A 13,283-nucleotide genomic window follows, 5' to 3' on the forward strand; every position below is an offset into this window, starting at 1 on the left:
AACTGAACATCCTCATAGTCCTGATCTCTCCGTTATATTGGTCCAAGCTGAATAAGGAAGCATCAGTCACCTGGAGAAACTGGTAGGTAATCCGAGAGTTGTGCACAGAGTCTGTGTCTAAGGCGATCACTTTAGCCACCAGGGATCCTTTATCAGTGGATCTGGGGATCTTCTCCTCCACCACTGAGCCGTGAGCGCGCCAAGGAGAGACAATAACTGGAGCGTTGTCATTTTGGTCAACAATGATGATGTGGACGGTCACATTACTGCTGAGAGGAGGAGAACCAGAGTCTCTGGCCTCGATGTGGAAAAGAAACTCCTTCTCAATCTCATAGTCAAAAGTTTTCAGTGCATAAAGATTCCCGTTCTCTGGATTGATGGAGAACAGCATAGACATGGAGGTGTTGGCAATCTCCTTCTCTATGATGAAATAAACTAGATACTGGTTTTCATGGAGGTCAGGATCAAATGCAGTGAGTGAGCTGAGCAAGGAGCCAGGTGCGTTATTCTCCATCACACGTATGGTATAAAATGACTGGGGAAATTGTGGCGCATTATCATTAACATCCAGCAGGTGCACGGTTATTGTTTCATTGTCAGATAGGGGAGGTTTTCCTGTATCTCTAGCAATTAGTGTTATGTCGTATTCAGGTACTTTTTCTCGATCTAACGGCTCAGACACTATCAGGTTATAATGTGTGGGTCTGTCTGATGATTTGTTAAGAATAAACGGCATGGCCTCGTGTATGGATATGTTTATTTTTCCGTTATCACCTGTGTCTCGGTCACTTACGCCCACCAGGGCAATAACAGTTCCCACAGGTACATTCTCAGGTACTGTGTTTTTCACAGACTGTACAGTAATTTCAGGAAAATTGTCATTCATATCTGTCACATCAACCATTATTTTGCACTGCCCCAGCAGAGGGTGTGCTCCTTTGTCTTTTGCTTCAATGTGCATCTCATAAAATTTCATATCTTCGTAATCTATCGTTCCTTTTACAGTTATCTCTCCTGTATTGGGATTCAGTGTGAAGACGTCCTGCGTTTTTTCAGACGTGTAAAGAGTGAAAGAGTACACAATCTCTGAATTACTCCCCTCGTCAAGATCAGTAGCGTTAAGATTAACGACCAGAGTTCCTATCGGAGTATTTTCTGCCATGTTTATTGTATACGTCTGCTTGTCAAACTGAGGAGGGTTATCGTTTGTGTCTTGTACTCTGACGATAATGTTGGCAGTACCTGAACGCACAGGGACACCTCCGTCCACAGCGGTCAAGATTAATTTATGCACAGCTTTCTCCTCTCTGTCTAACGATTTCGTTAATACCAAATCTACATATTGAGTTCCGTCACTGCCAGTCTGAATTTCTATGGTAAAATGGTCACTGGTGCTAAGTTTGTATGTTTTAATCGTATTTATGCCAACATCTGGATCTACAGCATTGGGCAGTGAGAATCTCTCCCCCGGCGTAGCGGATTCTGAAACGTCCAGCTCTACTCTGTCTCTTCGAAAATGTGGAGCGTTGTCATTTATGTCTGTTATTCCGAGCTCAATGTTGAAGATGCGCAGCGGGGTCTCGATGATGAAATCAAGCTTTAAAAAGCAAGATGTTGGCTTCGCTGGGCAAAGATATTCCCTGTCTATTCTTTCCACGATGTAAAGCTCCCCAGTCTTTTTGTTAAAGTCTAGATATTTTTTGTTTGTGAAGATATCGAGTTTTACCTCTCGTTGTGCCAAACCGCCGAGCTCAAGTCCCAAATCCGCAGCAAGATTAGCCACAACAGAACCCCTCTCCATCTCCTCGGCAATGGAGTACCGTGTCACAGACAAAGCGCCGGGCCACAGTGCAGCCAAGACAAAGACAGAGGCCCAATATGCCATCCTTTCTTCAAAAGGAGGTAAAAAAATAAAAAATAAATTACTGTTAATTTGTTGATTTTAAAATTTTGCGGAAATCCTCATATAAACACAAGGGGAAAAAAATAATGGGGGCATGCAGGTGTAGTTAAATCATAAAAGCATCCAGAGAGGACTGGGTTCGATACATCCAGTGCAAATAGGTGTGTCTTGATTTCAAGAAAGAAGACGGCTTTTTTTTTTTTTTTTTTTTTTTGCTGTAGTGTTCAACAGTGACACCATGTGCCCAACGCTCCTCAAACTGTAGGGATCATTTTCCAAATCTTCTGTATGTTTTAGAAGAATGATTCATTCTTCTACAACATACACATGTGTTTGATCTTTCCTGGGTGCACAATTGTCCATGACTCCTGTGGACAATTGTGTTTCCACGGGGAAACTGTGGCGCGTTATTATTAACATACAGCAGGTACCCGGTTTGTTGTGCTAAATAGCTAAAAAACTATGTTTTTGAAATACTTCAACAAAAAAAACAAAAAAAACAAATGAGTGGCACTTGCAGAGTCTGCTCCTTGAATCATCTCTCAATTTTATTTTATTTTATTTTATTTTATTTCATTTTATTTTATTTTGGCAAATGACAGTAGCTTTAGAGAAAATCCAGACTAATTAAGATATAGTTCATTTCACCAAAAAGATGGATAAAAGGACATCAACCGTCAGGTTTCAAGCTTTACGTCATTATATGACATGACAATATGCTAATGTTTTGAACGGTTCTCCTTACACTTTAATTACAAAAGATAGTATATAGTGAATGTGAATTTAGTTTAAAATGTTTTGATGTTGAACTATGAAAATGAATTGTTTTTTTTTTTGTTTTTTTTTTAACTTGTGTACAAGAGTTTATGTAGTTTTTCTCAGTTTCCAGATTATTGGCTGAGGTATAGGGATGTTTTTAACTTGTTTATAGCATTGTTTAAAAGATTATAAAGGGTTTTTCGAAAGCATCTTGCTATCAAAATATAACAAGAAAACGTACATGGGTATTAGATTATCCAGTCGTTATTTTTGGCGCTTTCATCCTTTACCCTCACCAAATACAACTGGTAGCTTGTGATGAATTGCTTTGTCTGTTTTGCAGTCTTGAAATTATTCAAACATAATACAGTTAATCGTTGACGGTCAGATTATTTCCATATTATTACCAATGTTTTTGTAGCAAAACAGTAGAAACACTTTCACGTGATGAATATGTTTCTGTTTTTTTCTTCTTCTTCTTCTGTAGGGCTAAAGAATGTTGTCCTGTGAATCAAAAATATTTTAAACTTGAAGTTTTATCAGCCAGTTTTGTTTTGTTGACCTAGTCTGCTCTTGAACATTATTTAAATATATACAACGCATTTTCTATTTTAAAAATGACATAAAGCACATAAAGTAGAATGCTTCAATAAAGCCAAACTGTAATTAATCTTTTCCTTGTAGACACAATCCACTAACTCCCTAAAATTACTTCATAGCAGGCTATTTAGGTTCACTTTCAGGTTGCTATAAGGTCTCTATAATTCACATTTAATATTTACTTATTAAGGAGTTAATACTAAATGTGACCTTAAGTAACCCAGAACACAGTAATAACTTGTTTATGAAGTATATGAATCACATCACAGTGGTCAGGAAAGTACAAAATTGCTCACAGTATTCCCTCCCTTAACTACTTTAGTCAGTTCCAGGCTTTTAAAGCTTAATTTTCTGTAATAAGTGATACCCTACTACCCCACAGTAGACTGCTGATATTACTTCAAGAATACAATACAATCAGTGCAATATAAATCAATCTTGAGGCTTAATATTGATAAACATTAAGGGTTACAATTGAACAGCCATGTTAATTTTGGTTCCTTTCTGATGCAAATCTTTGTCATTTTTTAACACGATTTTACTGTTACTTATTAGCCAAAGTTTGTTAGATTTGAATGCAAACTGTAGAAATGACTAAAGTACAATTGCGATGACAAGTGATAGTAAAACAGATGAAAGTTTTAGATTAGCATCCAAACTCATCTTGTTTTAATCCTGCTATTTTTTTCTGGCTCATATTTGTCTGTATCTTTTATAAAACAGAGTTATAATATTATATCACTGGATTTTCCTAAAAGATTCTTACTCAATGATGCCATCTGCTGGAGTAACAAGATCCCATTGTAGCGCAAAACAATTCTTTCAAAATCTGTATTTAATACATTTAATGTCATGACAATGAATCAAGTCATGATAATAAATCAAGGCGGTTTTTGTTGTAAATAGTGAAGGTTTATGGAGACAATTGTATAAACTGAAAATCCTTAAAGATAAGAAAACTTTTTGCTTTAATCTAAAAAATCTGCTGTGTTTGAAAAGAATAGTTTACATTTTCACAATATTATCTGTTTCATTCAGCAACATACTTCTATGCTATTTATTTTTAACCTGAGTAGGATTTGATTTGAGTTGTAAGTTTTAAAGCCACACGATCTTTTTCAGTAGTGGAATAAATCACCTTTACACTGAGATAACCAATAGTACTGAACTTGACAAAGAGACCAAAATATAAACTCTGCCACTACCACAGCCAGTATCAGTAATTATTATTTGGTTTGTATTGATTTTGTGGTTGTTATTATTATCATTGCTTTAGATGACAAATATAGAAATATAACGTGTTTTCATTTTAATGGCACACTGATATAAAAAAATCTAACAATTTTCCTTATCCTTTTAAAGACAAACTACTTGAGCCCCAGGATACCCGTTTAGGTTTAGTTTCATTTATACTATTTACACGTTAAAACGTGTTACTTTAAACACATTTAGGTAAAAGATATAAGTCGCATACATTTAAGATGTAGAAGTTTTTCGAGCGTTTTGGATACATTTCTTTTTTTTTTTAATTAAGTTTATATAATATGAATTGTATCTAATTCTTATAAGGGATGTCTTCAAATCAGTGGACATTAAGCACAGTGTTCATCCGCCCTCTGGTGGAGGCATGCATAAATTGCAGTTGGATACTAGAGGACAAATGTCACTGATGCTTCAGTACCCTGCAAAAGGACAGCTCCCAGTTCAAATAACCAGGATTGTTCAGAAATGCGACAGGCTTCCTCTGTTTGATCTGAATATGCTTTGAATATGCTTTATAACTATTACTTTGAGTATTGCATTTAATCACAGTTTTATAACCAAAGAGTGTGTAATCATTTTGTATTTTGGTATTTGAGACTCTTGACTGAAATCCATCATTTCAGTCGAGAAATATGTTTTCCACTTTGTAACTTTAAAGTTGCAACAAGTTAAAAAAAAATCTCCCAAATTGCTGGTTAAAAAGTGAAGCACTGCTCATTGCTCCTCTGAAAATAAATAGGAGCTGACCTAAATATGGCTTCCCCTTTAGACATCCCAGTGGATCACCTTACAGCAGAGAAGGTTAGCAGGCTCCCTCCATGCTCTCCATGGACACTGGTTTCCTTATTAACAAAATTATTTTCAATCCGAGCCACAGGGCGACCTAATTTCACTGCTCATTTCTGGCCACTGGCCCACTCTCATCTGTTGCTGGTGGGAGCTAATACCCTGACAACTACGATGCAAAAGGGCAGAGAGAGAGAAGGAAGCCATAGGCCCCTGTAGCTTTTTTTTATTCAGGTGTGGCATTTGGAGTTGATCCTTGTGCCTCCCCTGACACTTGTATTCGTGTTCGTGGTCTTAATTAAAGTGATATTTCGAGGGAGAAGGTTCTGTTTGTTCAGTTAATGAACCCCAGTATTCTCTGCGGGCAAATGGAAATGCAAGTGCTCCAATTAGCATATGTTAGCATTTTACTATGTTTATTCCTCACTGCAGAAAACAGCTTACCAGGGCGAAAAGCTTTCCAGCATTGTAGGAGCGGCTGCAGAACTTTTTCACCCCAAAAATAATTGACTGAGGCTAATTAAATTCGATCTGTGGGACCAGCGTCTAAGTGATTTATCTGTGCAAGTTTTGTTCTGAGTTTAACTTTTACTTCCTAAAAAAAACAATGAGGAAAGACAAAGTGAAAAAAATACTTTAATTTCATAAATGTGTACAGTACATGTGTAGGGGGGAAATAGCCCCTTGTTAAAGTAGCTTGCATCTTAGTGCAGCTTGCATATACATTTACATAATATTTGTCATATTTACACAAGCTTTGCTAGCAAATAAAGATACAAAAAAGGAAAAACAAAAGATGTGCAAAATTGTGGTCCACCTTTGCTTTTTGAATGGAATTGAGCTGCAATTTGATTGTCTAAATAATAATGATGATCAAAATAACTGCAGTAAAGATAATATAACAGGTAGACACATTGACAGTGTTGCAGTGGTAAGTCAGATAAAGAGCCATGAGATTTCTCCAAAAGAGAATGTCCATTAAATACTAATATTCACCTGTGGTTTTCTCATCATCTTTGTTTTCAAACCACTTAAAAAACGCCAAAATATTGTTGCGCTTATTTTTCTCTGTTTCTTCATCAATTAGGTCAACAACTGGCGCCTCAGTCGTTGTACAGATCATTATTTATCACTGCAGCTTCCCCTTGCGGAGACATCTGAAGACGCCGTTTCTTGCCAAACGTGGAGAAAGAATTGTGGACGTCCAGTTCACTTCGCTGTGCTGTTGGCCGCAGGGTGCAGAAGCCCGATGGAGTTCCGGGAATGTACACGTTGTGGTGATAGTCGGGCGGTGGGTGTGGATGTGGATGTGGGTGTGGATGTGAGGGAATCGATGGCTGCTGTTGCTGCTGCTGCTGTGGAGGAGGCGTGCATCGAGGAGTCCAGGGCCGAGAAGGAACCCCTCCAGGTGATGGAGACATTTTATAGTCTGCAGAAGGAGGCCAAGCGAAGAGAAACAACTGCTTATTATGCATAACTAACATTAATATGACAGAGCTATTTTCATTTATACCAGTGTCATGCATATCTTGGTTTTGTTCTCCAAAAAAAGAACTCAAGAAAAAGAATAAAGTTTAACTACAGGATCAAACTGAACATTAATGATGCTTAACATAAACCTGGTGTATTTGGCAAGAAAGCAGGGAAATGTGTCAACTTTACATGGGAAGAGAGACATTTGTCATTAACTTTAAATGGAAGAGTATACTGGCTCATTAAAGGCCACTTCAGTCCCAACATATCTAGACTCTTACCTTTCATGCCCTTCATTTGAGTTCCCCAAGTCCAGTATTGTCCAGGTGCCATTGAAGTGACGTAGTTCTCTGGGTCTGCATGCATTGCCTTACGCATGAGAGTGCCATCCATATTGATAGAGTTGTAACTATGAAAAAAGTCACATTCATGCAAAAGTTTTAAAAAATGGTTTAAAAGGTGTGTTTTGTTTTTTTTGTTTGTTTTCTTTTTATAAACATTCACAATTCAGAAAATGTACTTAATGAATGTAAGGAAATATAACACTGTTTAGCATACCAGCTACTTAAGCCACAACGATACCTTTTGATGGAAGAATTCTGGGTCTTTGTGAGAGTCCAGTCTGTGTTTGGCTGCTTCAGCTGCAAGGACAAAGATATGTCAACACTTCATCAAAGTTTGACTGCAATAAATTTCTGCAACTTCGTTAAGAACGTCTATTTTCACAAGCCTTTTCATAATCCGTCTTCCTAAAAGCAGGGCCTTCTGTCCACCCTCATAAATCATAGAGGTCATTGGAAAAAGGACTGGAGCATTCTATTGTGTCTGACTTGAAATGGTGGATTATTTCACATGGAATCTGACTGCCGCCTTGTGGATCTAGGTAAAAGCACACTTTTTTTCTTTTTTTTTCCTTTTCCTTTTTTTCGAGGCGCTTTCGGCAATGGCCAAGTTTCACTTTTATCCTCTATTGTGGAGCGGAAAACTGGAAGCTAAAGGAAAGCAACCACGGGTCTATTCCGGACTTGGAGTTCATATTATGCATTCAACGCTTGATTAGTCCATCTAAAGTTGTTAACAAGGGGAGTGCGACGTAAGCGTATTATTAAAATCGGCATTCAAAATAGTCTCCTCGCCAACTGCGCATAAAACCAATTAGAACCCCACACGGATGAAACGAAACATGATTTTAATCTTCAAAGGAAAGCGTACCCGGGAAAAAATTAAGAAAATTACACACGTCATTGTTTTGTGGATTTTATGCATCGTTTTTTCATTAATATTTTCCTGATGCTCCTCGAGCAAGGTTTTTAATTAAAAGTCTCTCGGAGAGCCTTGAAAAGTTTGCCGCCCTCGCTGATTCAAGTGCACAACTCTGCACGCGTATACGGCGCAGTTTGGAGCGCACGTTCGCTCACCCCACCTGTCCTGTCTGCTTACCACGCTTGGACGTGTATTTAATCTTCCTTTTCACCTCCAATCCATCAACTCAAGTGCGCTTGTGCAATCGCTTTATGCAACGCTCAAGTAGTTTCTTTGTGATTTGTCTTTTTTTTTTCTTTCTTCTTTTCCCCCACTTTGTCATCGACGACCTTACGTAGGACTCGTCTGAGCTCACGAGCTGGGACTCTGGGTGAATTACTGGAACCAATTAGCGAGAGGAAGGGCACTTTCTCCAGAAGGTCCATAGCTGCGGGCGGAACAATCAGCGTGACCTCAAAATCCCTCTCGTGGCCAGAGGTGTTTGTGCCGGTGACATTTCTCCCCTCCCCTCTTCTGCCTGGTGGAGCTTAGTGCGAGCACTCTGACTCTTTGTGCCTTTAGGATTTTTTTTCAGGAAATCGGGATGACAAAAAAAAAAAAAATCAGCATTAGGCACACGTTTATGCTCTGATGCCCCGTCTGTTAGGATTAGAAAACACCGGTCTGCACATCCTTTTGCCGTAAATGCCCTCTCTCCTTGTCTCCTTCACTCCCTCTTCTTCGATTACACCCTTCCCCTCTCTCTCCTCCCACCCTCGATCGGCGTATCCTCCCCCCCCACCCCCATACAAAGGACAACATCGGGCCGATCTACAGGCAGTCCACGTCTCAGTCCGGCCATGTCCTTGCACTCCCTCCTTCCCCCACCCTCTCCACCTTCCATCCCTTTCTCCTTGTACCCCCCCGCGCCCCCCTCCTCACACACACACACACACACACACACACACACACACACACACACACACAACCTTCCCTTCTGCGATGTCCTACTCTGTCTTTCCGAAACCGCCTATTTGCCATTTCTCATCAATAATTGACACCCCCGCCCCTCTGCGAATACGCCACATTGTTGATAGTGCAGCCCGGTTGTTGCTTTTGCCCTTGAGGCATAGTTAGTGGGGTTATATGTCCCATATTGTTAGCACGAGAGCGAGAAGGCATCAGGGAAAGCCAACGATAGCTGCATGTAACCAAACTAATGCCTTTAACCTTGAATTTGTGCTCACACTCAGGTGCTGGAAGCAGGTGCGCGTGCAGCCTCTCATTCCCTGACAATTACTGGCAGAGACACCCAGCGATTATTCACACAAGTCACATCAATTCCTTTTTTAGTTCGTGTGTTATAACAAAAGCACTACAATTATTATTAAGACTGAAAGCGGAGCCAGCTTTAAATGCCACCCCCCACCCCTCTCCTCCCGGCCCCCACCTCTTCTGTACTGTAAGTGACATCTCACTTCATCCTAAGTCACGGTCAGCGCGCAGCGTACGCTCCACGCAAGATGGGGCTTTACACTTTCATTAACTTGTCAATTAAAATGTAATTTCGCGTCATGTCATTTTATTCCGCGAAGGAAAAACATTACCACGGATTTCAAAATGGAGATAAATTAGCTTCTCGTCTTTTTAAAAAAATGTTCCTAAGTCATAGTGAAAACAAAATCATTTCAAATATATAAATATATTTTAATTTTATTTCATTTTATTGTTGTTTGGGGGCGGGGGGAGGGGTGTATGTTTGACTTCACACCTGTGCGGCATGCGTAATGTGACCTTCAAGAGATGAAATGTCACTCTGGCGCGTTGTCACAGAGAAGAAAGTAAAACGAAGTCTCAAAGCACAGTTTAAACTCTCGCATTGTTTTTTTTTTTGTTGTTGTTTTTTTCTGATGTCACGCTCACCTCGTTCGGAGTTGTAGCTCCGTTGTTCACAGACGCGCTCCGGCTGTGCGCGTTCCACGAGTTGTCCGCGTTCTTCGCCTCGTTGTTCCTCGGCGTGCTGCTCGGGCTGCACGGCTTCAGAAACATAAAGTCACTTTTGGCTGATTCGGGGGTCAGACAGGCTTTATAACAATATGACTGAGAAAAACTGCTATTTCCATTCACCTCCATGCAGTTCGTAGGTACTTTGGACGCGGATGAAATCTGCAAGTTGAGGTTGGATTTTTTGAACACCTCCGGGGGCGGCTCTGGCTGAAACCCCCCGCAGCAGCAGCAGGCTAAGGGGGGCAGGTTGTAACCGCTGTGGGTCTCCCGGTCCTTGTAGCACTTAACGGCAGCCAGCACTATGATAGCCACCAGGAATATTAACGATATTGTGCTGAGTGACACGATGAGATACAAGGCGATGTTTGAGGGGGGTTTCGGGCTGAGAGTTAGATCTCCGAAATCTGACAGCGACTCAGGCACGCTGTCTACAACTGTGAGGACAATAGAGGCTGTGGCGGAGAGCGGCGGCTGCCCGTTGTCCTTGATTAATATTACCAACCTTTGTCTTGTTGCGTCTTTCTCAACTAATCGGCGAATGGTCCTGATTTCGCCTGTATATAGAGCCACGCTGAACAAGCCCGGGTCAGTCGCCTGAATAACCTGGTAAGACAGCCGGGAGTTTTGCCCCGCGTCTGCGTCTAACGCCGTGATTTTGGTAACCAAATACCCCGCGTCCACAGAGCGCGGAACCACCTCCGTGGCAACGGAGCCGTTCTTGGGCAGCGGGGACACAATGACAGGCGCGTTGTCATTCTGGTCCAGAACAAACACGTTGACCGTGACATTGCTGGCGAGAGGGGGGAAACCGGCGTCCTGTGCCTGCACCAGAATCTGAAAGTTTCTAAGTTGCTCGTAATCGAAAGAGCGCAGTGCGTATATGTTGCCGTTGTCGGAGTTGATGGAGACATAAGTGGACACAGGCATGCCCTGAATTTGACCCTCCAGAATAGAATAAGACAGATATGCGTTCTGATTAGAATCTGGGTCGAACGCAGAGACAGAGCAAATGGAAGCGCCCGGGGCGTTATTCTCGGTCACATAAACTGTGTATGAAGGTTGAGAGAACCGCGGGGGGTTGTCGTTTATGTCAGACACTTGAACCAGAATTGTTCTCCTGGTGGAGAGTGAAGGGGAGCCCAAGTCTCTGGCCGTAAGTGTGATGTTGAACTCGGACACAGTCTCTCTGTCCAGCGGCTCGCTTGTCACCAGCGTGTAATAGTTCTTAAAAGATGAATGGAGCTGAAAGGGGACATTATTCGGAATCTGACAGTCCACGTTTCCGTTCTCTCCCGAATCTCGGTCCATGACGCTGATCACAGCTATCACTGTGCCAGGCGACGCGTCCTCCTGGACAGGTGTGGACACTGACGTGAGGATAACTTCGGGAGCGTTGTCATTCACATCCAGGATGTCCACCAGCACCTTACTGTGTACTGCCACAGCCGACGGTCCTCTGTCTTTTGCTTGAACGTACAGTTCATACACACTGGCTTTCTCGTAGTCCACAACGCCCTTCACACGTATCTCCCCCATGTAGGGGTCCACGCTGAACAATTCGCGCACCTTAAGAGGTGCGTGCCCGCTAAACGCGTATGTAACTTCCCCATTTGAGCCTTCGTCCAAGTCTGTGGCGTTTAACTTCAGCACCAGCGTTCCCCGGGGTGCGTTTTCCACCAAGCTCGCCCTGTAAACTGAGCGATCAAAGACGGGCACGTTGTCGTTGGCATCTAACACTGTGACAGTTATTAGCGCTGTCCCAGAGCGTTCCGGTGAGCCTCCGTCAAAAGCAGTAAGAACCATTTCGTGCCTTTTTTGCTGCTCCCTGTCGAGCGGAGTGTCCAGCACCAGCTCAGCAAACTTGCTGCCATCATTGCGCGTCTGGATGTTGAGCACGAAGTGCTGGTTTGCGCTCAGCTGGTAGGAGCGCAAAGAGTTGGTGCCCACGTCCTGGTCCTGTGCGCTCTCTAAAGGGAAGCGTGAGCCGGGCGCAGCAGACTCTGTGATGTCGAGATTGAACTCAGTCCACGGGAAGCTGGGGGAGTTGTCGTTGACGTCTAAAATCTCCACTTCCACTCTGTACAGTTCTAACGGGTTTTCGATGACAACTTGTAGGTGTAGAAAACAGCTCGGGCTTCTTTCACACAGCTCCTCTCTGTCTATCTTTTCGTTAACAAAGAGGATCCCGTTCTCCAAGTTCACTTCTAAATACTGTTTCTTTGCGCCGGAGACGATGCGAAACCTTCGCGCTGAAAGCTTGGCCACATCCAGACCCAGGTCTTCTGCGATGTTGCCCACAAATGCTCCGTGATCCAGCTCCTCGGGGATGGAGTACCGAATCTGCGCAAGTACCAGGTCCACCACGCACGCACACAGCAGTAGACATATGACCAGACCAGTCACCGGAACCCAGCAGCCTCTGCAGAGTTTATGTTCCATGTCCGCGGCGTGCGTAAAAAATAAGCTTATCCAGACATGCTTTACCTCATAAAGCCTGTCACCATTAAAGCTGCGAAGTTTAAAATCAAATTAAAAAAACCTAAAAGAGTTTGTCCAGGTACAAAAAAATATATATATATCTCAAGATGAAAAGTTTTTAAACACCTATCTGTGTATAAAACTTTGTGGGGCGGGGGGAGGGAGGAAACTGCAGATGAAAGAACAGCAAGCGAAAGGAGAAAGACGGTGGCTCCCTCTGTGCTGTGCACCACGCGCAGCACTGGTGTGTGAACGGGGGAGGCTTGCGCTTTGATTTTCCAGTGTATTAGACACTCGGAGGAGCTGGTGGTAAGGCGCGCGCGCGTGTGTGTGTGTGTGTGTGTGTGTGTGTGTGTGTGTGTGTGTGTGTGTGTGTGTGTGTGTGTGTGTGCGCGCGTGTGTGTGTGTGGAGAGAAAGAACGAGAGAGAGAGAGAGAGTGAGAGAGAGAGGAAAAGAGAGTCAGAGGGAGAGAGACGGTGCGTATGACACTGAGAGAGAAAAGGAGGGAGAGAAAGATAGATGGAGGGGGTGGACGTTGCTCCTCGCTGCTCTGTATTGGAGGACGTCGACGATAAGTGCGACTCTAATTATGGTAGACGTTTAACCCTTTCCCATCCTCCTTTTTGACCCATTAAAGAAACGAAAGGGGGGCATGTTTGACTCCAGACGTCAAAGCCAGATTTGGATTAGGAAACGGATAGTGGTCGCTTTCTAGGCTGCATTTACCGGATAAGGATTTGTAATGATGTCCAGGGAGTCCTACAAGATGAC

The 13,283-nt window shown here is 42.5% G+C and overlaps 2 protein-coding genes across 7 annotated transcripts in view; both read right to left on the bottom strand.

Annotated features, from left to right (window-relative positions):
- pcdhb (protocadherin b) overlaps positions 1–2,080 on the bottom strand; it is a 37,839-nt gene extending 35,759 nt beyond the window's left edge. For 4 of the 5 annotated variants that reach the window (XM_007541147.2, XM_016665503.1, XM_016665504.1 and 1 more), the window contains exon 1: positions 1–2,079. In XM_007541147.2, the coding sequence (XP_007541209.1) occupies positions 1–1,885 (1,885 nt within the window). In that variant the 5' untranslated portion in view covers positions 1,886–2,079. The other variant, XM_016665502.1, reaches the window with a different exon arrangement.
- Positions 2,081–5,934: 3,854 nt separating this feature from the next.
- Positions 5,935–12,832, bottom strand: LOC103129918 (protocadherin-10). 2 transcript variants are annotated; one of them, XM_007541149.2, is made up of 5 exons: positions 10,154–12,832; positions 9,950–10,063; positions 7,367–7,425; positions 7,066–7,193; positions 5,935–6,740 (listed from the first exon to the last, which is right to left on the bottom strand). In XM_007541149.2, exons 1-5 carry the CDS (start codon positions 12,470–12,472, stop codon positions 6,415–6,417), a joined length of 2,946 nt encoding a protein of 981 aa, XP_007541211.1. In that variant the 5' UTR covers positions 12,473–12,832; the 3' UTR covers positions 5,935–6,414. The 2 variants fall into 2 exon arrangements, with proteins under 2 accessions (XP_007541211.1, XP_007541210.1); XM_007541148.2 differs by having other exon boundaries at positions 9,950–12,832.
- Positions 12,833–13,283: the final 451 nt, after the last annotated feature.

This window comes from Poecilia formosa, unplaced genomic scaffold (assembly GCF_000485575.1).
Source record: "Poecilia formosa unplaced genomic scaffold, Poecilia_formosa-5.1.2 Scaffold592, whole genome shotgun sequence".
Classification (NCBI taxonomy): domain Eukaryota; kingdom Metazoa; phylum Chordata; class Actinopteri; order Cyprinodontiformes; family Poeciliidae; genus Poecilia; species Poecilia formosa.

What these genes read in the sequence shown, in the direction of transcription:
- LOC103129918 (XM_007541148.2), bottom strand. Translation starts at nt 12,472, where the DNA reads ATGGAACATAAACTCTGCAGAGGCTGCTGGGTTCCGGTGACTGGTCTG. An exon ending in GAGCTACAACTCCGAACGAG is followed by an intron (nt 7,426 to 9,949) that starts GTGAGCGTGACA and finishes TTGTCCTTGCAG; the next exon opens with CTGAAGCAGCCAAACACAGA. An exon ending in TCAAATGAAGGGCATGAAAG is followed by an intron (nt 6,741 to 7,065) that starts GTAAGAGTCTAG and finishes CTCCTTCTGCAG; the next exon opens with ACTATAAAATGTCTCCATCA.